We start from the raw sequence: 26,910 nt of genomic DNA, 5'->3' as shown, positions 1-26,910 counted from the left end.
GGGGGGGGGGGGGGTGTTACAGCGATGGCTTCGACAGGTCCGGCAGCGACGATGGCTTCGACAGGGCAGAGTAGTGACTTGTTTTAGATTATTATTATTTTTTGAAAATGACATTTTTAGATTTATTTGAGGGTAAAATAGGAAATACTAATTTTAGGCTATTCTTGAGAACTCAGGAATTGCCTAATACCAGGGGGTGCCTGGAATCTATATTCCCCTTTCAAGGGGAATAGATCATTCCCCGGAACAATGTTATTGGGAATAGAAAATTTTAGCAAACAAAGGAATATGTCTATTACTAGGAATGTTATTCTATTCCATGCCTATTCCGCGAACCAAACATGCCATAAGAGTATTAATTTTGTACTTGAAACAAATTAATAGTTGTGTAACACACAACATATTGTGTGTCTTAACGCACAAAAAAAAATTTATGTTATGAATTATATCTTGTGTTGTGAATTTGAAAATAAGTAAATATATAACATGTGTATCTATCTTGTGTTGTGAATTTTTGTGTCTTGTATTATGAAATTTTGTACCTTCAAAGTGTGAATTCTGTACCTAGAATAGACTAATAGTTATGTAACATACAACATATTATGTCTTTATATTATGAATTTATGTCTTACATTATAAAATTTTGTGCCTATTTTGTACCTAATTAAAAGTATTAATTTTGTACTTGGAACAAATTAGTAGCTGTATAGGAACATAAAAAAGGAAAAAAATTATAAAATCTATTCCTCCATAAAATTTAAACATCAAAACATTGTCATTTTAATTCAAGATTCACAATATACTATGTGAATCCAAGTATAAATTGTCACGATAGACTAGAAATTGAGAATTTATCTAATAAAACTCTTTCTAGAGGATCAGAATTCATGGCTGTCAGCAAAATCCAAAGCTTCATCTTGTCGGCTGTCATCTTGCCATTAATGTCGGGACCAATCAATAATATCCACAAAAAGGTGTTTCACTATAACTTCTAGTACATGAACTTTGGATCTCTACTCTTTTAATTTTATTTCCTCATAAATTATGAGATAGTAACCTTATGATTAAGCAGCATAACTATAGCTCTATTAAATAAAAGGTTACATGTTTAAACCTTAGTGAAGAGACAAATTTATTTTTATCTTTTGAATCTCAAAAAAATATCAACATCAATATTTTGAGTGTAAAGTAAAAATAAGAAGTACTCCCTAAAACTTTGGAGTTCAAATAATATATTTCATTTAATTTAACTAATCGAAGCAAATAATTGCATGACTAGGGATGCGGTATGCCCTTACATCATCATTATTAGGCAATTAAAAAGGCTTTATCGTACCCAGAAGATGCCCAGAACTTGAATTCAGTCCCCACTTGTCATGCATATCAAAACACACTAAGCTAAGCAAAGCCAGTAAATCCCGAAAGCCAGTTTCCATTTTCCAGTTGGTAGCGATCGATGGCGTTGATAACAGAGCAGCAGCATTTCGTGTTGGTCCCATTCATGGCTCAAGGCCACATGATCCCCATGATAGACATAGCCAGATTGCTGGCCCATAGGGGCGTCAGAATAACACTTTTCCTAACTCCCCATAACGCCACCCGAGTCAAAGCCGTGATTGATCGCGCCCAACAATCTGGTCTCCCAATCCAAGTCGTCCAGCTTGGTTATTTTCCCTGCGCCGAGGTTGGCTTGCCAGAGGGCTGCGAGAATGTGGACTTGCTCCCATCTTTTGATATGGGGATGAACTTCTACGCCGCCACGAAGTTGCTTCAACCCAGAATCGAGGAAGTGATGAGGGAGATGAAACCCACCCCCACCTGCATAATCTCCGATATGTGCCTCCCATGGACGACCAATATCGCCAGGAACCTTAACATCCCGAAAATTGTTTTTCATGGGATGTGTTCTTTCTCTCTGCTTTGTATGCACAATATATGGAACTGGGATGGTTTTGAAAGCTTAGAGTCTGAATCCCAGTACTTTGAAGTGCCTGGACTGCCAAATAAAAATAAGATCGAAATAACCAAAGCTCAACTCGCGCAGTTGGTGAAACCCAGCTCCGAGGAGCGCAGCAAGTATGCCAAGGAGAAGAAAGACGCAGAGGATAGCGCTTTTGGGATAGTGGTGAACAGCTTTGAGGAGCTGGAACCAGAATACATTAAGGAGTTCAAGAAAGGGAGAAATGTTTGGGCCATCGGCCCTGTTTCTCTGTGCAATAAGGAGGAATCGGACATGGCTGAAAGGGGGAACATGCCCTCCATTGATAAGCACCACTGCTTGAAATGGCTAGACTCCATGGAAGCCAACTCTGTCCTCTTCGTCTGCCTCGGAAGCCTCTCGCGATTGCCGACTCCTCAGATGATAGAGCTCGGGCTCGCACTGGAGTCATCAAACCGCCCTTTCATTTGGGTTATCAGGTACCGTTATATATTATTATATGCTTCTTCCTAACAACGTAAGCTTTAAGATCACTTGAATATTTCTAGCAATAGTTAAAGAGACCTTCGAAATAACGTTAATGTTTTTGTGTACTTCTTTTCTGAATTACAATACTAGATAGTATGTGTATTCTTTTCCAAAATGGTTGAATCCCAACCTTAAATTCCCGGTAGAGTGCATATGGGAAAAGGTAAATCATTGTAGACAAGTCAAATGTTGATGTCTACAAAGAATCGGTGCATTTTAGACATAATTCTCATATCACCGTTGTCCCGTTTCAAATTTTTGTCTTTTTTTTTTTTCAAATACTACATATAAGTCGATATTTATTTAAAGTCAAACTGAATATCCTAAATTACTAACTGAATAAATCACTTATACACTTAATCATTCACTTGCACCACAATTACTAAATAATACACTATATTATATTATATTAGAATGATAGACCTACAGAAGAATAATGTTTTTGTCTATAACTTTTCTCTTGAATATTAGATGGTATATGTATTCAAAATATAGAGCTGTGAAAGGATTAGTTTACTTAGAGGCCTATGAGTCATTATCATAGGCCGTTAAAGCCAAATTAAATATTTTAAATTACTTGACTTAATCATTCATTTGCAACACAATCATTACAAAATATTATATTATATTATATGTGGAAAAATACTTACAGGCACATCTCCGATGAGTTTCAAAACTGGCTTCGCCAAGAAAAATATGAGGAAAGAGTTAAAGAGCAACAAGGGCTTATCATCTATGGTTGGGCTCCGCAAGTGCTAATCTTGTCTCACCCGTCTATCGGAGGATTCTTAACTCACTGCGGGTGGAACTCGTCCCTGGAAGCCATTACTTCCGGCTTGCCTTTGATCACTTGGCCACTTTTTGGGGAGCAATTCTTGAACGAGAGGCTAATTGTGAATGTACTAAGAATCGGAGTGAAGACTGGAGTGGAGTTTCCTGTTTTGTTTGGAGCGGAAGAACAGACAGGAGTCCAAGTGAATAGAGATGATATTGTAGTGGCCATTGAGGAAGTGATGGGTGGAGGAGAGGAGGCTGAAATGAGAAGAAAAAGAATGAAAAAGCTTGGAGAAATGGCAAGGACGGCAATGGAGGGAGGAGGTTCATCTTTCCATAATATTGCCAAACTAATTCAGGATGTTGCAGAGGAATCGAACGCTAGGACATCAGTTTAAGACTATCATGTTAAGGCATAAGCACCTGTTAGAGTTTTATGCAATCTTTCCTTAGCTATGGCAGGTTATTATTGTAGCTTTCCTTGTAATGCTCCGTTATCTTTGGTTCTGCAGTTGTACATTTGTATAGATATATTGCTCCTAGATTTTCAATAAAATGTATCTCTCTTCTCTGTTTATACACTGCATATCTTACATGGTATCAAGAGTTTAGTATCCAGCGGGCAATTTTTTTGCCCTCTCTTTCTTTGCACTCCTACTTCCGTGGCAGTCAAGTTCAATTAAATGCTCCCACCCACTTCCGGATTAGACTCACTTCCTCTAACTTTCCTGTTTGGAGAAAGACAAGTCCAGTTGATTGCGTTTCTTTTCTTCACTCTTGCTAGGTATAGCGTAAGAGTTGATTGTGTTGGGATGAATCCCGGATTATGTCGTTCTCAAGGGATGGCCGCTCGGAGTTACCCTTAAGTTGCTAATTTCGGAAAGTAAAGACATCGGTATTGTTTGACTGCATGTCACACGCACACAAAAGATAAACGTCATAGTGAACTAGTAAAACGAATGCTAACAAGTGGTAATCAAATGAAAGATAGATAGCAGGGTTGAATTGCTTAGTGTGGATTAAGATGCTTATAGAATCATTAAGAACAGGGAAAGAGGATGCAAATGCTAAGTCTAGGGAGTGGCTTGTGTCCTTTCGTAACTTAGACTACTAGGATTTGTTTAGGTCTCACCTAAACCTTTCAACAAATACCTTGCCTACAACTCCTTCCCAACCAAGTCTCGTAGGGTTCTAGGAAATGCCAAGGATGGGAGCTTGGATTGAACTAGCGCAACATAGGTCAATCCCTCAAACAACCATAGGAGGTGATCAAGTTCCTTTGATGCAAACAAATCAATCCCTAACAACAAGACATAGAAGCATTGCAATCAATCAATCCCTAATTCAAGAACTAAGTCACAAAAGCATCATCATCACACACTTTCACAATTCAAACCCTAGCTAAGCTAGCCTATAATAGCCATAGAAATCGTAAAAGCATTCATAAATCTAAATCTAACCAAGCAAATAGAAATGAAAAGAGTAGAGATAATACCAATTCAAGCAACTAGATTAGGGAATAAAAAGAAGTCTTGCAAGATCTCTTGAATTGGAGTTTGTCAATCTCTTCCTTCAATGAATCTCCCTAGAAATCCAAGCTTGAATATACTAAGATCTCTCTACAAACTGTTCTCTCTCAATCTAAAAAATGCTAAGCTATCAAAGTATTCTAACAATCTACCAAAAGTCCTCTCTAAATCTGATCAAAAACTTCTTAAATAGCCTCCCCTTTCAATCCCTTTCGCAACTCTTCCACGCAGCCTTCAACGCCCTGGACAACGCACGTTGTCCGGGAACTTATTCCGCCCAGCGCGCGTCACAACACACGTTGTGATGCGCGTTGAACTTTCTGGAAATTAGCTCTGTTTTTGCTTCTCCACAACGCACACAGCAACACACGTTGTGGCCTTCGTGGCTTGGTCTCGGCTCGTCTTCTTGTCCCGCTTTCGCTCCGATTGTACCACTTTGCCTTGCTTAAGCCCGAAGCTTACTTAAAAACATATAAAATACAAATTGTGGTGATAATTTACAGTAAAATGCAAAACATAGCTAATTGGCACAATATTGCTACACAAATGCTATACAATCCTCTTTCCAAACCAATGTGGGACAAAAGCTCACTTTTTCCCTTCATTTTTCCAACTCAATGGGTCTACTTTGAGAATCAATATCTCATTCACCCATTATCCGTTTTGAGCGTACAATATATCAATCTCTTCGTCTCACTACGAAGAACCCGAATCCACTTTGACCTGACCCAAATCGGAAGTGGACCCCACTGATAATTGTACCACAAAATAGCCACTTAATATGCCATTTCAAGCTATTTTTCCAACAATCCCCCACATGAATGAAAAATTGATTTTCGGGGTATTTTGAAATCGGAAACAACTGTGTTCAAACGGTCGATCCCTGCATAGGATAGGTAGGGAGTCACTATACCCTTTGAACCTTCCCTTGTGAAGATATATTTACTCTACTGGCTGTACGGTAGAACGCGATGTCTTTGAACCGACTGCCGCTTGTGTAGACGATGACATATCTCACACAGGAACCTCCCAACCATACTCTGTTCTCATGAGTGTGCCCATTTTGGTCGTGGGTCACCGTTCCTGGTTCTGCGAGAGTTTCTAAAGAATTGTGCCCAACAATTCTCCTTTGAAGCGACCCTCACTTCTCTCTTACATAGGTGATTCTTTCTCGAGTATCCCGCATACTCAAGAATCATTAAAGCATCAACATGCTAGCCTCGTGCGGGAGTCACTGTTTCTAACGAGGAGTGGTAGGGAGTCCGAGACCCCCACAGTGACACGCTCCGTTCCATAACTTAGTTGTCCCATTGAACCTAGGTGCTAGCTAGGTTGGGTATCCACTATAGAACTTTTAGTCCAAGGGTTTTAGACCCATTCCTCGTTCCAATTTCTCCACAACCGTTTGCTTACCCTCTGGTTAGCGAGTTAGCGGCCGCTACGTTATCTTTTGACATCACGTAGTCAATAGAGATAACCCTCGTCGTGAGAAATTGTTTAATGATATTATGTCTACGACTTATAAGTCTAGACTTACCATTCCACATTTAACTCTGTACTTAACCAATTTTGGCTTGACTGTCGCAATGCACACAAATTGGAGGTACGAGTTCACCACCAGGAACATTCTCGAAATAATGGCATAGCCATTCAGCCTACTCGCTCGCGACACGAGTGTAAGGCTCTCAGCTTTGATCCCGTCGGATCTTAGCTATCACAAATTCATTTCGAGAATTTCCGTCCAACCGGCTGCACTGGCCTACGTAAAGACGTAGCCTTTGATGGACTTAGTGTCCTTTGATATCCGTGCTATACTTTCCAAGTACGGCTAGACATCCCACGTAGTGCAGTCTAGAGTATGAGCATACCTTAAGTATCTCATAACTCACACTATTGCCTTCTAGTGCGCAACACTAGGGTTACTCGTATGTCTACCGAGTTCGTTAACCGCTAAGGCAATATCCAGCCTAGTACAACCCATTAGAAGCAATTAAACTACCAATAATCTGAATGTATTCTCCATGAGATATACAATCTTCGTGATTATTTGCTAGTTGTATGTTAGTATCTAACGATGTCCAAGCCACTTGATTAACATCCTCTGCAAGGATTTAATCAACACAATGAGATTGGTTTAACACGAGACCATACGGTCTTCTCACAATTTTAATCCCGAGGATTCAATCTGCCAAACTCATACCCTTCATTTTAAATCTCGAATTTAACATGTTTCTGGTAGAATTGATCATTTGATCGTTACTACCCACAATGAGTTTATCGTGTATAAACAAACAGTGATATCATCGTCTATTGTATGCAATACGTAGACCCACTAGTCACTTTTATTTATACTAAACTCGTTGGTCATCATTGTATGATCAAACTCACATGCCAAATACTAAGGCAATTGTTTCAACCCATACAATGATCTCACCAATTACACACTTTCTTTCCATAGCGCGGAACCACAAAACCCTCGGGTTGTTCCATGTCTATTAAGAAAGCGATACATCCATTTCGATAAACTTCCAAGTCTCGCTAAACAGCTCTTTGGCAAGTATCATACTAATGGATTTTATTCTCATCACAAGAGAATATTTATATCGAAGTAACCGTGGCACTCGCGTTGCATGTAATCTACAATTACAGGCCTGGCCATTTCACTTCAATATAATCAACCGGTTTTATCTTCTGACTAGTGATCCACTTTGGATCCCGAGGTTTTACAACCTGGAGGAAGAACAACCAGTTCCAAGTATGATTCTCTAAGATAGAATCTACTTCACTCTCGATAGCCTCTCTCGGGTTGGTCCATCTGTAGAAGTCACCACTTCTACATATGTGCGAGGCTCATTTTCTAACAACCATGTCAGAAAATCCAATTTCTTTTCTAGTAAACAAGTTAGATTGTGCGCATCACACTCTAACATGTACGTCAGAAAATATGGACCAAAGGATTTTTCAATCCTAGCTCTCTTGCTACGTCTAGCTTTGAGCTCGGGTTCTCTTTCATACCCTTCAACCATAGCTACGCCGAAAGTTCCTTTCAACGTGCTAGGTCCTTTATTGATCCTTCACAAAAATACATCTTCCAAGAACGATGAATTTCTTGAATCAATCTTTCGTGTTCTTATGTACATCCAAACTCTTGGACTCGTGTACTAAGAACCAATACACAACTTTGGCAAGACACCCCCACATTTCAGGCATTAGTAGGAAACTTCCTACGTACCCACAATTCGTAAGAATTTCATGCGGGTAACCTTATTTAAAAGGTACTCACTTGTCCAAAGAATTGTCTCGCCTCACATACTTAGAGGTAGACCCGAACATATCAACGTCTTGATATTTATGTTCGGCAAAAACGTTCGATTGAGGTGAATACCGTACCGTACTCTCGAGTACAATACCATCGCTTGCGCCGAAATCACCAATAGGTGTTTCACGTTCACCACATCGATCGTTCATAACCGCATTAATCCACGATTAATTTGGTTTTTCCCTTTTTATTCTTTAAAGAATAAACATGTGTTACACGCTAACACATCTCGTAGGTGCTAACAGATTAGCCCTCACGAACCCATTCGGTTTTGACCGAAAGGCCACAAACCCGAATCAGTGCTTCCGAAATTGAAGCACGAATTAGTGCTTAGTAGTGAAGCACGAAACATGCTATACCAAGCACGAATTATTGCTTCTAAACTAACGCATCGATTCCAAAGCAATCTCTATTGCTTTAAATTATAAACTCACAACAACCTTTCGTTGCTTAATTTATAATTACAGTGCTACCTGACACTAGGATTATTAGTTAATTACACAATTAACCAAACTTCCTTTCGTGTTAATCACATAACACTTTTCCTAATGCTAAATTTAATTAGCCTCTTGCATAATGCTAATTTAACATTTTTGGACGTCCAGTGCTATTAAGCACCACAATTAGCATTTCAACAATGCTAAGTTTAATTAGCATTTCTCATTAAGCTCAAGCTTAATTTGACGTCCCAACAATTTGTCTCAAATCACATTTCATACTAGTATAATTTGGAATTTTGATCAAGTTAATTTTAACACAATTAACACTATCAATTCAACCAAAATTCTGACTAGTTGAATCAAACTCAAATAATCGTTCTTAGAATATTATTTAAAATATTCAACACTTGAGCTGTTACGCTCACGATTATATATTTATTCCAATTTTTGACAAATTGATTCTTGAAATCCGTATCGTTCTACATGAACCTGAACCGAAGTTCGTTGCGGGATTTCAACATGTAACACGCCTGTTACATTTCATTCCGGCCGTTACGCCATTTTAGCATTTTCCACATAATGCTCCATGATGCATTACGCACCCATATTGAATCTTTTATATATTAAAAATATCACACAAGATTATTTTTTAAAATATACAAAGTTCAACACCCACAAATGGAACAATTCATTTTATTCAACAATAAAATGTATCACAAGGATACTACAATATTTATTCAAAATAAATAAATAGGAAAATACATTGGAAACTAATTTCCATTATTCCTATTTCGTAGTAATCCTTCAACCCGTGTGCCTTGTTCCATTTTCCAAACATCCACTCCACGAAGGGTGGTCCATAGAGCACATCGGGGGTACCTCGGTTGTGACCTCACTCGTCCAACCATCCACATGTCTTAAACACAGCGAAGTTATCCTCAACCTTTTCACTAGGGTGACGGTTTGCTTCGTAGTGGCATTTCTCCTTCTTTTCGTAATTTTCTTGAAATCTAAGCTTTCGCTTGAGTTTCCTTCGATTACGGTTGAAGTCATTTGTAACACTACCATAGTCCTCAGACCATGTAGTCATTACACCATCATAGGATCCTTCATGGCTTTTAGCCGATCCACTAGACAACACAATAGGTACCAAATGTGTGTCACCAGCCACAAGTCTACCGGTTCATGAACCAAAGTTCTCCGGAGCACCATCGTGTGTCTTTGCAACTCCCATGGAAATATTATTTCCAACGTTGCCGCCGTCAACCGGCATCACGGAATGTGCAACATCGTTGCCGTTCCTACCATTTGAATGTGCACCTCCGGCAACATTCACGGATCCAATACTCTTGGACTCCACCGATTTGTTCATTATCAAAATAATTAAGGTTTTAAGATTGTTGGTGATAATGAACCACAATCGATTTAATATCCGTAAAATAATATTTATCTATATACACACGAAATATATATAAAATATTATTAGATATATATCCGAAATATATATATATACACAAATATATATAAAACGGACCCAACGATTATATATACATGTATATCTACGAAAAAGATATACCAATATATATCAACCAAAAGGAATTTATAATACACATATTATAATTCCAACCAAACTATAACATAAAATGAGGATTTTTGCTTAGAAGCATAATTCAAAACCGAAAGAAGGAAATGATGGCTCGTGTTTGGGTACGGGTTTTTAGCGTGAGTCAAGAGACCACTCTTTCCTTAAAACCTTATTTGCCACCTCCCAAAAGTGCTAGGAGCGCCGTGGCCTAGGTTTCCTAGGATAAAACACGCTACGGTTCGACGTTTAAGCACCCAAACGAACGAACCCGGCGAACTAGAGCAACAGCCTTGAACACAGTTAGGCTAAAGAAAGGAGTAGAAGTAGAAGGTTTTGAAGCTTGAAAACTAATTTCGTGTAGAGCTCTTTTTCTTGTTCGTAGTGTGTAAAGCTTCTACCTTCTACCCCTTCTTATATAGGGGAGGAGTACTTAATAGCATTTATCATGACCTTAATTACACGTTGTGTAACATCTGAAACAGCAACCCCCATTAACAGAATTAAATTCACAATTCAAAACTGGAGTTAATGGACTGTTGGCCTTTAGCCTCACCAAATTTCGGCCCCAGGCCGAAACTTTCAGCTTCGCCAAGTTTCGGCCTCCCAAGGCCGAAACCATGGTTCAGTTCGGCCTGGACCGAGCTCGTCTCGGTCTTGGCCGAACCCAAGTGGCTATTGTGTTGGAAAATATGATACCGAAAGTTGGCATAATAACTTAGCCCGCAAGGCCAGCCAATTTCCGGACGACATTCGTGCCCGTAGGTGCCGGCGCACACGAGCTCGGGCTTGAATCAAGCCTTTCCGAAGTCATCTCTAGTTGGAATTTGATTTGCATACCCCCCCCCCCCCCACGAGAGAGCCTCTATGCTATACAATTCTACAAGCTCTAAAAAAACTCTTGTATAAAAGGGGGGTCAAATCCTCTTTCCAAACCAATGTGGGACAAAAGCTCACTTTTTCCCTTCATTTTTCCAACTCAATGGGTCTACTTTGAGAATCAATATCTCATTCACCCATTATCCGTTTTGAGCGTACAATATATCAATCTCTTCGTCTCACTACGAAGAACCCGAATCCACTTTGACCCGACCCAAATCGGAAGTGGACCCCACTGATAATTGTACCACAAAATAGCCACTTAATATGCCATTTCAAGCTATTTTTCCAACAGAATTCACCCTAAATGGACCCTAAAAATATGTGTCTTTGACACTTATCACCAGTCCGCACTCATTGGACTCAGTCGTGTTAGTTACATTGACGGGGACAATGACTGTTCCAAACGAATTTCTTGACCTTGCGAAAATTTGTGATAAGCGTCAAAATATGCTAGTTTTGAGGAACCTTTTATAGGTGTTTTTGCATATTTTTAACCTGAAAGTCCTGCTTTTGAGAGTAATTTATCCTAAAAACACGATTTAGCACAAAGATACTTTCCCAATTGTATTTTGCATGATTATATAGGTGTTTTTGGGAAGGAAAAGTGGCAAAAGAGGCTAAAAAGGTCAAGGCTAAGAAAAGAGCGCACACGAGGACCCAAACACGTCACAAGCCAAGCACGTGAGGAAGAGAAAAGAAGAACTATTTCCCATTTACGTCATCCTCACAGCGTGAGAGCAGTGTAAGAAGGACAAGGCAAAAGTACGAAGACTAATTCTCATTTATGCATGATGTCACGGCGTGAGGCTTGCGTATTTCCCAACTTATGGAGCCGGGCGCTGTTTGACGCCGAGGAGAACTATTTCCCATTTACGCCGGTGTCACGGCGTGACGCCGTGCGTAAATGGGAGGCCGAATGGAAAAAGCAATATTTAAGGCATATTTCAAATTTCTTGGAGAAGGAGTTACACAATTTTAGGGAGAATTTTCAGAGTTTTAGAGAGAAGTTTTAGATCTTGATTAGCTTAGTTTCTCTCTCTCTAGGGTTTTAGCCAAAAACCTTTGGATTTGCAAGAAGATTTGGAGGTTTGGAGCAATTGTGGCTTGGATCTTTATTTCTTCCTTGCTATTGAAGAGATCTAGCTTGCATTTGGGTAAAATATACCCCTTACTCTTTATTGCTTATATCTTGTTTTGCCTATCTTGCAATTACTTGATATTGATCTTAATGGTTGTAGGTTAAAATTTTAGGGATTGGGATTGTTGTGAAAATTGCTATTGTGTTGATGGGTTTGTTTTGATTTCCCATATTGTGGTGATTGATTGTTGATGTTATGGATGTGTTGTTGTTCAGGGAAATCTTTGTAGCTTCCTTGGAGTGGGGCCCAACTCCTTGGCTGATGCTGGATCCCTAGATTTATGCGAGAGATTGTTAAATCTAGGTAAGCCTTTTGACCATCTACATTCCCCGTCCTGAGATCTGAGAGGATAATGGTCTAGGAAGGAACATAGGCATGGTGATTCGTTAAACTGCCTCGTAGAGAATGAGAATTAATGCGTGTGACACCCCGTAAATCCAAAATCTATTTAAGGATTAATTAGATAATTAATCCTAGCTTAATTGGTAATTTATTCCTAAAATCCTGAAAATTCAATAGTCGGAGGACTAGAAATTTACTAGTCAATCCAAGTCAAAGGGTTGTACTCTATGCCTTATGAATTGTTCCCTTGTCTCCTTACACTTCCCACTTTAGTAAGGGAAAAGAAGTCTTTTCACCTTATGTTTGTGCCCCAAGTTAACCTAGAGCCATCCTTCATTTCATTTCCCTAACACCCTAAACACAAAAGCTCCACCTTCTCTCTAGAAAATTGTTAGCTTCTTCTTCAAGCCAAGTTTTGGTCAATCCTAGATTCTTCAAGTTGGTCTCCAAAATTCATACTTTCTTAAGCTTGAGCATAAGGGAGGGTAAGATCCTTGGTCCCTTAGTGTTTTTAGTATCTTTTTAGGTGTCTTTTTTTAAAGATGGAATCTTTGTTGTCTTTTGGTGTGTTTATGAAGTTGGAGTTGAAGGAGAGCCTTAAGAGAAGCTTGTAAGGGTGTGATAAGTGAAGTGTTAGGCTACAAGAGGTAACCCATGCTTTACAAAATCTATTTTCTTACCTATATGATGAATTCTTGACTTCTACTTGTGATTTTTGTTATGAAATGTGAGTTTTGATGCATTGTCTTGTGGTAATGCATATCTAGAGCTTGTTATTAGGATTCTTGTATGTCATTGCTTGGCTATTTCTTGGATTCAAGTCATATTGTTGTATTTTGTGAGATTTTGGGTGTTTTGGACTTGAATTTGGATTTGTTATTGAAAATCCCCGAAGGGATTATTTTTGGTATAGGTTGGTACCCGCGGTCGGAACGACGGGCAGGGAAACCCGCTGCCCCACCTGCAGGGTACACCTCTCGTGGGCAGTGGTACCCGCGGGTGGAACCACGAGTGGAGGTCCACCCGTGGCCCCACCCGCGGAGTACATGTGGATGATCCGAGACTCTCATTACTTGTTGAACAAGAGAGTGTTGAAAAAGAAGGAAAAGAGAATGGAGGCATAATTCTTGATTCGGGAGAATGTGGTGCCATACATGATGATTTGAAGGGTTCAAGCTTAAATGAGTTTATAAATGGAGATCACTTGAAGAAATACTTGGAAGAGAAAATTGATGGAAAGAAGGGGATTTTCAATTTCAGATCTTTTGATGGCTAGAGAGGTAACGTCGAGCTAACGACGCTAAACTTAGCGCTTCATGGGAGGCACCCCATGTTATCTTTTATTTCTTTCTAGCTTAGTTTTATTGTTTTCTAGTTTCGTATTATTTTAGTTTTATTGCTTTTTAGTTCGGGTTATTTTCTTTTTTTCTTTCTCTTTTCTTTTGTTTTGCATCAGGGACGATGCAAATCTTTAAGTGTGGGGGAGAAGTCAGTAATTGAGGATAATATTTTAGTGTGGGGGAGGAGTCAGTAATTGGGGATAATTTTAAAATTTTTGTTTTTTTGGTGAATAAGTTATTTGTCTCAGCATGCAATTGCAATTACTCTCTCTTGTTGGTTAGTGGTTTGTTTTAGTGGTGCTTGCTGCATCTCAATTTATGATTAATGATTTGAGGTGTAACACATAATTGATCTGTTCCCTTGCCTACTTTGTTAACCACTTAATAATTGGATTAATTCTTGATCTTGTGTGTTATGCATTGCTAGTGAAGGCTTATGTGAGATTCCGGTCATGGGTGTTTTGCTAGAACTTGCCTCATTACTCCCTAAGTGAAGTCTAAATTTTTGCATGTTTTGAAGTGATTTAGGCCATTTTTGTTTAGCCATAGCCTTTAAACATGTCCCTATATATTTTTATCCTTTGTGTCCCTGTTGTGCCTTTTGTTTGTTTAAATAAGTGCTAAGCACTTATCCTGTAACACCCCCCCCCCCCCCCAAAACACATGCTATAAAAAGCCTTAACACATGCAGATAACACAACTAAACAACTAGCACAGCGGAAGATTAAAAGATAACTGGATAAACATAAGAGTAAATACCCAAAATGGTCCCTTGACTATAGCTAAATTCACAAATTGGTCCTCAACTTTTAATTTCAACCAATTAAGTCCTTAACTTTGTAATTTTAACATAATTTGGTCCTCTGCCTATGTGACCGTTTGTTGACTGTGATTTTTGAAGATATATATGTAATTTCATGGTCCATCGTCGATTTTTTAAGGTTCTGGTTGCATTTCCAGACCACACTGTTACATTTGAATCCACTGCCGAAAGCAATCTACCAAATCCGGTCGCCTTTCTTCATCCTCCCTTCGAATTCAATGTAGTTGAGTTCGTACCAGATCGAAGAAGACGACGTGTTTCCGAACCAGTGCAACGTCATCCTGGAGGCCTCCACGTGCTCCGACGAGAGTTGAAGGTTCTTCTGGAGATCGTCGATCACGGTCAACAAACGGTCAAATAGATGGAGGACCAAATCGTGTCAAAATTACAAAGTTAAGGACTTAATTGGTTGAAATTGAAAGTCAAGGACCAATTTGTGAATTTAGCTATAGTCGAGGGACCATTTTGAGTATTTACTCTAGACATAAATCCAAGTCAAGGGGTGTTATGCCACGCCCATCAACAAAGATGAACGCTACTGCCAAATCTGCATGGTATACAACTATCCCAAATCTCACAAGTCTGCAACTAGATAGGCACACAGGCCATAAAACAAACGGAAGGAGCTAAGCTATCGGGTACTAGACTGCGCTCTCGTCTAGACATCACCTGAAAGATTACAAATAAACATGGGACGACACCCGGTCAGCGAATAATGCTGGTAACCCACCAATACATGTGAAATAACATACATAGATAAGATATACATTTGTAAAGCCATTTTCGAAACGGAATATATATATATATATATATATATATATATATATATATATATATATATATATATATATATATATAAGTGTAAAACCAAGAGTAAAAGCCAACGTAAGACTCAACACTCTCAACAACAACACACGGGAACACATCCCAAGACCACAAGAACAACACGACTCACAAAAGAGTCAAGTTGTGGTCTATCATCACTCAATAGATCAAAGCCCGACAAGTACAACGCAAAAGAATAAGACTCACACAACCGGCAACACATGCCAAGGCAACACATGCCTTTGTGACTACACACGTCACAAGAGAAGAACTCACCACAGTGGTTTCAATAGCCCTCGTGACATCACCTATTACGAGTTGATATGCCTGCCTTATGCCCGGTTCCAACCTTTTGGCTACCCCCAACCTTGTATCTTCTTTCCAACCATTACCTCCAGGACCCCTGTACTTCTTAGTCCAACCTTTTCCCTCCTAGGACCGTCGTCCCCCACCAACAAACCACCAACAAAGCCAGCAATTTCATAGTACACAAGGTACCGTACACACACACGGCGACACACGCCTTCCCAAGAAAATACGTGAACTTGACACACAGGTCACAACTCCATAATCACGTCACGGCCACCACGAGGAACGTTGCAATACCTTGGTGACTAGTGTCCCATACCACTAATCGTGCAATCCAGGTAAAGCCACACACGCATCACACCCCAACAGGAATCAATCAACGGATCACACGAAGGTATGAAACATACTCAATCAAGGAATGGGTCACAGCCCAACAACAACAACGATGAATAACACAAGTTATCATCAACCCATCGGAAGGTACAAACAACTCACACGCTAGCATTTAGACACCAAACTAGCATGCTTATCAAACAGATAAATCAAAGGTAGTTCCGAGGAACACACAAGACACATCACGGTTCAACAAAACACAATGTTGAACACTTAGCACGATTCAAGACACCAAAGACCTACATGGATAGCTACCACATAGTTCTAGACATACGAAACATCAAGAAGACACACAAATAGTTCAACAAAAGAACATCGGGAAGTCAAAAGACCAAATACCGAGTCAAAAGAATCACGGAGAACAATCCCCCAAACAACTCCACATTGTGTACCCGCGGGTGGACCCACGGGTGGTGCCCCGCCCGATGTTCCGCCCGCGGGAACACTCTTCCCACAAGCCTTGTACCCGCGGGTGGGGTGGCGGGTGGTGCCCCACCTGCCGTTTTGCCCGTGGGTACACGCCCTGTACCAAAACAATCCCTTCGGGGATTTTCAACACCAAGCTCAAATTCAAGTCCAAAACATGCCAAATCTCACCAAGTACAACAAAATGACTTGAATCAAAGGAAAAGCCAAGCAATGGCACAAAAGAACCCTAAACACAAGCTCTAGATATGCATTTTCACATGATCATGCATCAACACTCACATTTCATAACAAAACACATGTAGAATCCAAGAAATCACATATTGGTAAGCAAAATAGATTTTGTAGAGCATGGGTTATCTCTTGTAGGCTAAAGAATTCACTTTACACCTCAACAAGCTCCCCACAAGGCTCACTTTCCAAACCCACTTCAAGAACAAACCAAAAGATCATAAAGATCATAGCTTTAAGAAAAGACACCTTAGATAAAACCAAAAACACAAGAGGAACTTAGATCTTACCCTCCTAGATGCCCAAATATAGGAAAGGTTGAATCTTGGAAGCAACTCATGAAATCTTGGCAAGGTTCCAACTTGGCTTGGAAGAAAAGCTACTCACCTTTTAGAGAGAAGGTGGAGCTAGATTTTTAGAAAGTGTAGGGATAGAATGAAGATGGTCTACTAGGTTAGGTTACAATACTAACACCATGTGAAAGGTCAAGAATATCCTTACTAACATTAGGAAATGTAAGGGACAAGGGAACTCCTTACAAAGCTCATGGTACAACTTTGACTTTGGGGTTGACTAGTCAATTATTAGTCCCCAAGTATTGAATTTTTAGGATTTTAGGAATTAATTCACTAATTGAAATAGGATTAATTACTTAATTAATCCATTAATTGAATTTGGATTTTGGGGTGTCACATCCTCCCCCCTTCAAAGAAGCTTCGTCCCCGAAGCTTGGGTACGACGAATTAAAAGCAAACGGTGATAGGAAACAACATTGTGACAAGAGGTTCAAGAACAAGCTCTTTTGGTCAAAACTCAAAAGATCTCACAAGAGTTTCAAAACAAGAATGAAGGCATATTAAATCAAGGATTGACAAGAGTTTAACGAACGGATAGATTGAGCATCAAGAACTCTATCCTCAACACAACCACCGACTTCTAGACAACAACCAAGAACTAGACAACTAACTCCAAACACCAACTACTAAGCTAGCTAACAACAAGGTAACAAGCAAAGCAAGCAAACACACAAGGCAAGCAACAAACGACGAAGACGAGGTACCTGCTGAGAACAACTCTGGATACTGCTCCCGCATGGTCGACTCCAGCTCCCACGTAGCTTCCTCAACCCCATGATGTGTCCACCACACTTTCACCATCTTCACGGACTTCCTACGTGTGTCTCGAGTCTTGAAGTCCAGAATTCTGAGCGGCCTCTCCTCATAAGTTAAGTCCTCATCCAACGGTATTACTTCCGATGGTAAAACGTGAGCTGGGTCGTGAACATATCTCTTGAGCTGCGATACGTGGAACACATTGTGCACTCTTTCCAATTCCAAAGGCAACGCCAAACGATAGGCCAAACTTCCAACCCTCTCAAGGATTTCATACGGACCTATAAACCTGGGGCTCAACTTTCCTTTCTTTCCAAACCGCATCACTCCCCGGGTGGGAGATACCCTCAACCAAACTTTATCCCCAACCGAGAAATCCACTTGCCTTCTAGACAAATCGACGTAGGACTTTTGGCGATCTTGAGCCGCTTTCATCCTTCCTTGAATCTGTTTAATTTTCTCGGTTGTGTCAAGCAAATATTGCGGTCCAAACACTATTGGATTGACCAAATCCTCCCAACATAGCTGACTGCGACACTTCTGACCGTAGAGGGCTTCATAGGGCGTCATGCGTATGCTAGAATGATAACTGTTGTTGTAAGAGAACTCGATCAAATCCAAATGGTCCTCCCATGAACCTTGAAAATCTAGCATACAAGCTCTCAACATGTCTTCGATAGTCTGTATAGTCCACTCTGTTTGCCCATCAGTCATCGGGTGGAAAGCAGTACTGAGACTTAGTTTGGTTCCAAGGGCCGCTTGCAATGATTTCCAGAATTAAGACAAGAACCTTGGATCCCAATCGGAGATGATATCCCTCGGAATTCCATGATACTTTACCACTTGATTAACATAAGCTTGAGCCAACTGTGTCATTTTCCAAGTCTCCTTCATAGCGATAAGGCGAGCAGTCTTAGTTAAACGATCAACTATCACCCAGATTTTGTCCTTACCCGAACGGGTTGTCGGCAGACCTCCCACAAAATCCATAGATATAGAGTCCCACTTTCCTTGTGGAACCTCTAATGGTTGTACCAACCCCTTGACTTTACAACGCTCCGCTTTAACCTTTTGGCAATTGAGGCACTTCCCAACAAATTCTGCAACTTCCTTCTTCATATTAGGCCACCAAAAGATACTCTTTACATCCTTGTAAAGTTTGTCGCCTCCGGGATGGACCGAGTAGGGTGTGTTATGACCCTCTTCTAGAATCTGTCGCTTCCATTGATCACAAGACGCGGGTATGCACAAATGGCCCTTATACTTCAACACTCCATCTGTAGACAGCTCAAACGATCCCCCTTTCCCTTTAGTTAGGTCATCCCTTGCTTTCATCAAGCATGCATCCTTTTGTTGCTCTTTCTTAATTTCCCCCAAAAAGGTAGGTTCAATTCTTAAGTTGTAAAAACGGACTTCTGTCTCGATATCACCCTTTTCAACCACTTCCAAGTTCATATGTTGGAACTCTTTGCAAAGTTCATCAGCTACTACCCAAATGGAATTAGCGGTATGCTCCGATTTCCGGCTTAAGGCGTCCGCCACTACATTAGCCTTTCCTTCGTGATACTGAATGTCCAATTCGTAGTCCTTGACACCTTCTTTGTCGCATGTTGAGATCCTTTTGGGTGAAGATATATTTAAGACTCTTGTGATCCGTGAAGATCTTGCAACGCACCCCATACAAGTAATGTCTCCAAATCTTCAAAGCAAACACTACGGCGGCCAATTCCAAATCGTGTGTAGGGTAATTCTCTTCGTGAACTTTAAGCTGGCGTGAGGCGTAAGCAATCACTCTCCCATTTTGCATCAACACACAACCTAGTCCCTTCTTGGACGCATCACTGTATACCTCAAACCCTTCCGTTCCTAATGGCAATATTAAAACTGGTGCAGTCGTGAGTCTCTCCTTCAAATCTCGAAATACTAACTCACAGGCTTGATCCCAAACGAAAGGCACTTCTTTCCTTAGTAACTTAGTCAATGGTTGAGCCACCTTGGCGAAATCCAAAACAAACCTTCGATAATAACCCGCTAAACCAAGAAAACTTCTTACTTCCACCACCGATGTAGGTACAATCCAATCTCTCACTGCCCGTATCTTGTCCGGATCCACGGAAATACCCCTACTATCAATCACGTGACCTAGAAACGCTACACTGTCCTTCCAAAACTCGCACTTTGAAAGCTTGGCGTATAACTGCTTTTCCCTCAAGATTTGAAGTACCGTCCAAAGATGTCCAACATGCTCCTCCTTATCCTTTGAATACACCAAGATGTCGTCGATGAATACGATCACGAAGTCGTCGAGGTGAGGTTTGAACACCCTATTCATCAGGTCCATAAATACTGCAGGGGCGTTAGTCAAACCGAACGACATAACCGTAAACTCGTAGTGACCATAGCGCGTTCGAAACGCCGTCTTAGGTATATCCTGATCTGCCACTTTCAACTGGTGGTAGCCTGATCTCAAATCAATCTTGGAGAACACCCCGGCGCCTCGGAGTTGATCAAACAAATCGTCTATCCGCGGCAGTGGATACTTGTTTTTTATTGTGACTTGATTCAGCTCGCGGTAATCGATACACAACCTCATACTTCCATCTTTCTTCTTGACAAACAACACAGGCGCACCCCACGGTGATGTGCTTGGCTGGATGTAACCTTTATCCAGAAGCTCTTGCAACTGAGTCTTCAACTCCTGCATCTCCTTGGGTGCTAAACGATAAGGCGCTGTACCGGGTACGAGGTCCACTGAGAATTCAACTTCCCTTGAAGGAGGCATTCCCGGGATTTCTTCGGGAAAGACATCGAGGAATTCACATACAACAGGTATGGTCTGAGCTACATCCCCTTTTGCCTTCAAGTTCTCAACCGAGCACAAGAACAACTCATTGCCTTTCTCCACGTAGTTCTTCATCTTCATCATTGAGACTAACTTGATCCCGGGTTCTTCCGTTGTTCCCCGATATGATACCCTCTTCCCACTCGGTCCTCGCAACACCACTTTTTGCTCTTTGCATAGGATTTGGGCTCTAAACCGTCCCAACCAGTCCATACCTAAGACCACGTCTATCCCGTCCAAGTCGTACTGGATTAGATTGCTAGGAAACTCCTCCCCATTGATGTTAATCCTGATACCCTCAAATAGACGGTCACACGTCCTAACTTCCCGGGATGCTACCTTAACGTTAAGCTTCACACCAACGTCACCGGTTAAACCCAACTTCTTCACGAGTCTGGGTGATACGAACGAGTTAGATGCTCCCGAATCGAACAGAATTGTTGCCGGAACAGATTGCACGAGGAAGGTCCCAACTACTACATCACTGTCAGTTGTTCGAGCTTCTCTTAAGGTAAGCATTTTCCTTTGAGGTGACCCTTCCGTCGGATGATGAACTTCTATTCCCCCATTACTCCTTAAATCTCAAGATGTCGGCAAGATAGCTGTACTAGGACTCACCTTTGTTGACGCGCCGCCCCGGATCCATTGCTCAATCACCCCAGAAGCGTTACCAGATTCGGTAAACTTAGATTTTTTAACCACTTCACCCACGTCTTCAAACATTGCGGTACACTGACGGGGATGCATCGCAAACTTCTACAACAACAACACGGTTACCAAAAGATAACAAACAAGCAAAGAACAGAAAGCAACACTCAGCTCACCGCGCAACCTAGAGTCCTAAGCCTAACACTTAGATTCTTAAGGTCGCTTAAAGGTCTCAAACCACACTTAGCCACTTAGAAAGTCTAGACTTGACTCCTTCCTAGGCTCAAACCTAGGCTCTGATACCAACTGTAACACCCCCTCAAAACACATGCTATAAAACGCCTTAACACATGCAGATAACACAACGAAACAACTAGCATAGCGGAAGATTAAAAGATAACTGGATAAACATAAATCCAAGTCAAGGGGTGTTATGCCACGCCCATCAAAAAAGATGAACGCTACGGCCAAATCTACATGGTATACAACTATCCCAAATCTCACAAGTCTACAACTAGATAGGCACACAGGCCATAAAACAAACGGAAGGAGCTAAGCTATCGGGTACTAGACTGCGCTCTCGTCTAGACATCACCTGAAAGATCACAAATAAACATGGGATGACACCTGGTCAGCGAATAATGCTGGTAACCCACCAATACATGTGAAATAACATACATAGATAAGATATACATTTGTAAAGCCATTTTCGAAACGGAATACATATATATAAGTGTAAAACCAAGAGTAAAAGCCAACGTAAGACTCAACACTCTCAACAACAACACACGGGAACACATCCCAAGACCACAAGAACAACACGACTCACAAAAGAGTCAAGGCGTGGTCTATCATCACTCAATAGATCAAAACCCGACAAGTACAACGCAAAAGAATAAGACTCACACAACCAGCAACACATGCCTTTGTGACTACACACGTCACAAGAGAAGAACTCACCACAGTGGCTAGAATAGCCCTCGTGACATCACCCATCACGAGTTGATATGCCTGCCTTATGCTCGGTTCCAACCTTATGGCTACCCCCAACCTTGTATCTTCTTTCCAACCATTACCTCCAGGACCCCTGTACTTCTTAGTTCAACCTTTTCCCTCTTGGGACCGTCGTCCCCCACCAACAAACCACCAACAAAGCCAGCAATTTCATAGTACACAAGGTACCGTACACACACACGACGACACTGATGTTATCACATCTTTGCTTGTTTTTATAGTTATTTTGAATCATCTCAGTATTTAAGTTCTTTAATTTTGCTTATTTAATACATATTTTCCTTGCTATTATCATTTAATTATGGTTCACACTTGTTTTGAATGTTTTACGGTGTTTGTTAGTGTTTTTGAACCATTGTAGGTCAATTCTATGAGCAAGGGAAGTTCAAGGATGAGTTTGGAGCAATTTTGGACAAGTTCGGGGACCAGAAGGCTCGACGCGTCGAAAATTTCCAGAATGTTTTGTGATCGAGACCCGCTGGTCTCGACGCGTCGAGCGAAGCGCGAATGCGCCAACTTAATTACAAAAGGGCGTTGGTTTCAGCATCTTCAACTTCCAATTTCTTTATTTAAATATAGGAATTATAATTTGAGTCCAATTCCTATTTCATCTCAACTTTGTACCCACTATAAAATCCCTCCTTCCTCAACCCTAAGAGGGGGACGGAGAGAATTCAGAGATTCTGGGAGACAAGAAGGAGAGAAATCAAGAGCCACAAGTTGTCTTGGAAAGCAAGAAGAAGACTAGGGAGATTTGGGAAAATCGTCTGGTTAATTCTTGTACTCTTTTGATGATTTGTAATTCTTTATTTATATTTGCTATGTTTAATTTAGTCATGCTTGGCTAAATTCTTTAGAGATTCTTGGGTAAAAGTGTTTATGAACCTATGTGCCTGAGCTCTCAGTTTCTTTAATATATTATTATTTGGGTTTAATACTTGTGTTGCAATCGTGATAATATTGTTTGATGCTTGTAATTAATGGCCATAGTTACTAGCTTCATAGCCATGTTTGTGTCACCAATGGGAGTTGGGGCATAAATTAGGGCACACACGATTGCACCTAATGGTTGGTCCTTGGGAAAGGGGAACTTATTAGGGGAAGTTTATTCTAGATTATTACTCATCGGGAGATGGTAGTAATTAGGAATAATTGAATGCTGATCTTTGATCTTATTGGGTGTTTAAGCCATGGGAGTGGAAATTCACTAGGAATAGAGATTACGGGAGTAATTCGATTCCACTTTGCATTCCCACACAAATCTTAATTCCAAACTAAATATTGCAAACGATAATTGGCACTAGGTGATTAAATACTTGAATCCCATGAATCTCAAATTCTCTCTAATTGTTTTCAAAACCCTGAACCTCTGTTTTATTTTATTTATTTTATGCCAATCAATCATCTAAGTAATTGTTAGGATTAGCTCTAATGAATAAGTTAGTAACTAGTGTTTGATACAACCACTTCCCTGTGGATCGATAACTCGTACTCCGAGAATTATTTGTTTGCAAATATACTACGCATCAGACACACGCCATCCCAAGAAAATACGTGAACCTGACAGACAGGTCACAACTCCATAATCACGTCACGGCCACCACGAGGAACGCTGCAATACCTTGGTGACTAGTGTCCCATACCACTAATCGTGCAATCCAGGTAAAGCCACACACGCATCACACCCCAACAGGAATCAATCAACGGATCACACGAAGGTATGAAACATACTCAATCAAGGAATGGGTCACAGCCCAACAACAACAACGATGAATAACACAAGTTATCATCAACGCATCGGAAGGTACAAACAACTCACACGCTAGCATTTAGACACCAAACTAGCATGCTTATCAAACGGATAAACCAAAGGTAGTTCTGAGGAACACACAAGACACATCACGGTTCAACGAAACACAATGTTAAACACTTAGCACGATTCAAGACACCAAAGACCTACATGGATACCATACGAAACATCAAGAAGACACACAAATAGTTCCACAAAAGAACACCATGTGAAAGGTCAAGAATACCCTTACTAACATTAGGAAATGTAAGGGACAAGGGAACTCCTTACAATGCTCAAGGTACAACTTTGACTTTGGGGTTGACTAGTCAATTATTAGTCCCCAAGTATTGAATTTTCAGGATTTTAGGAATTAATTCACTAATTGAAATAGGATTAATTACTTAATTAATCCATTAATTGAATTTGGATTTTGGGGTGTCACATCTCCTCTCATTGTGATTGTTTTTCTTTGATTTACCCCCATTATTAAACCCTTAGCTCTTAGCCAAATATTTCCCCTCCACCCTTTGAGAGAATGAAACTTTTATCTTTATTATTTCTGTAAGAAGAGTTTTATGGAGTTGTGCCAAAAAGCAACTGATATTACAAATGTACAAGTGTGAGGTCATGAAAGATTGAATGCAAATTAAAAGGGTGAAATCATTAAGGGTCTGTTTGGAAACCCGGAAAATGATCTGGAAGTCATTTTCCAGGTTTTTGGTGTTTGGGAAGGTTAAAAATAAAATAGTCAAAGGAAAATGCTAGCTAGTCAATGGAAAATGAGGGCTAAAATCTGGAAAATGACTCCCCCTTTTTTTTGGCGGAAGTCATTTTCCATCTTTCCGTAGACACGATTCTTCTCCCTTCACTGCTTCTTCAACATTCAACAGAGAACTACTACCACATCTCCTCCAACAATCCACAAAAGCTTCACCAACACTAGAAAAGCTACAAGGTATATTATTTTTATTTTTATTTTTTAATTTTTTTTCCAAATATTATGGCTGGGGAAACTAGTGAGTCTGGTTTTCCGCATTGGAAACCAGATCTGGTTTCCGATGCGGAAAACCAGTCATTGGTTTCCGAGTGGAAACCAGTGCGTCACTGGTTTTCGATCGGAAACCAGTTGGTTTCGCATCGGAAACCAGAACTGGTTTCCGATGCGAAATCAGTTGCAATTTTTTTTTTTTTATTTTTATTTTTTTATGCCAAACCGTGAACTTGTTGCTGATATTTTTTTTTACTGATTATATAATAACATGCTTTGCTTAATTTGTGGTTATGTGTTAATTTTATTTGTTGCTATTTGTTGTCATATTATTTTGATTGTATAGATGGATAGAAATCATGTGCGTGCAACTGTTATGGGTGCAGAAAGTGCTATACTAGCTATGAGAGTCCTTCTATTGCAACAACTTAGGAATACAAACCAAATAGAACATGACATCCTCAATAGAGATGATGAGCGAGAGAGTTACATAAATAGTATCTTGTGTGAGGGTGATAACAAATGCATTAGCGTTATTAGAATGCGACCTATTTCCTTCTATAAATTGTGTGACATTTTTGCTACTAAGAACTTATTACGCACAACTAGAGCCGTAAGTATTAAGGAACAAGTGATAATATTTTTACATATAATAGGTCACAATGTACGCTTTCGAGTAATTGGGTCAAGGTATCATAGGTCAATTGAGACAGTTCATCGTTACTTTAGAAGTGTCTTGAGAGCCATTTTATCTTTGTATACGAACCTCATAGTATTACCGGATGGTGAAGTAACTCTTCATGAAATCATTAGCAATCCAAGATTTTATCCATATTTCAAAGATTACTTAGGAGCAATAGATGGAACCCATATTTGTGCATCTGTGCCAATTAATATGCAAGGAAGCTTTCGCGGACGTAAGGGTGGAACAACACAAAATGTATTTGCTGCTGTCACTTTTGATTTGCGATTTTGTTATGTGCTAGCTGGGTGGGAAGGTAGTGCACATGATTCTCAAGTCTTGAATGATGCACTCACACGTCCAAATAAATTTAAAATTCCAGAAGGTATAAAATAAAATTATGTAATCAATTTTTACATTGTGTTGTTCGTTATTGCATATAAGTAATCAAATTATGTAAACTTGTAGGGAAATATTATCTTGGTGATGCTGGATATGGCATACGGAATGTAATACTTACTCCATACCGTGGCGTTAGATACCATTTGAAAGAGTTTAGTGCTCATCGTCCTGAGAATAAGAAAGAACTTTTCAATCTTCGTCATTCGTCTTTACGTACATCTATTGAGAGAGTGTTTGGAATTTTGAAGAAACGGTTCCGTGTGTTAGATGCTGAACCTTTTTGGGATTACCAGACACAAGTGGATATAGTTTTAGCTTGTTGTATAATTCATAACCATATTATGGGAGTTGATCCTAATGATGAGTTGAATCAAGCAACTGTTGATGTTGATGACGATAACTTGTTACCTTAACTCATACCCAAACAGAAGAAAGACAAGAAGCTAGACAATGGAATACAAAAAGGGATGAGATGGCAGAACAAATGTGGAATGACTTTATTAGTAGGAATTAGTGTCTAGTTTCTTATTGTTATGTATTTGAGTTTGCTTTGTTAATTTAGATGGTCCTCATGATGAGATATTGCCTGATAACATTGATGAAACCCTA

General features: G+C 40.1%; 1 protein-coding gene across 2 annotated transcripts; it reads left to right on the top strand.

The window, feature by feature from the left end:
* Positions 1-1,338: 1,338 nt before the first annotated feature.
* On the top strand, positions 1,339-25,518 carry LOC109163662 (UDP-glycosyltransferase 73C1-like). Of its 2 annotated transcripts, XM_019312418.1 has the most exons (3): positions 1,339-2,418; positions 3,120-3,648; positions 25,511-25,518. In XM_019312418.1, the coding sequence occupies exons 1-2, from the start codon at positions 1,457-1,459 to the stop codon at positions 3,637-3,639; spliced, it is 1,482 nt and encodes a 493-aa protein (XP_019167963.1). In that variant the 5' UTR covers positions 1,339-1,456; the 3' UTR covers positions 3,640-3,648; positions 25,511-25,518. The 2 variants fall into 2 exon arrangements, with proteins under 2 accessions (XP_019167963.1, XP_019167962.1); XM_019312417.1 differs by lacking the exon at positions 25,511-25,518 and having other exon boundaries at positions 3,120-3,827.
* The last annotated feature ends 1,392 nt before the right edge of the window (positions 25,519-26,910 follow it).

Source organism: Ipomoea nil, unplaced genomic scaffold (genome assembly GCF_001879475.1).
Source record: "Ipomoea nil cultivar Tokyo-kokei standard unplaced genomic scaffold, Asagao_1.1 scaffold3030, whole genome shotgun sequence".
NCBI lineage: Eukaryota > Viridiplantae > Streptophyta > Magnoliopsida > Solanales > Convolvulaceae > Ipomoea > Ipomoea nil.
The sequence above is the reverse complement of the archived record's forward strand: the minus strand, read 5'-3'. Positions and strand labels throughout refer to the sequence as shown.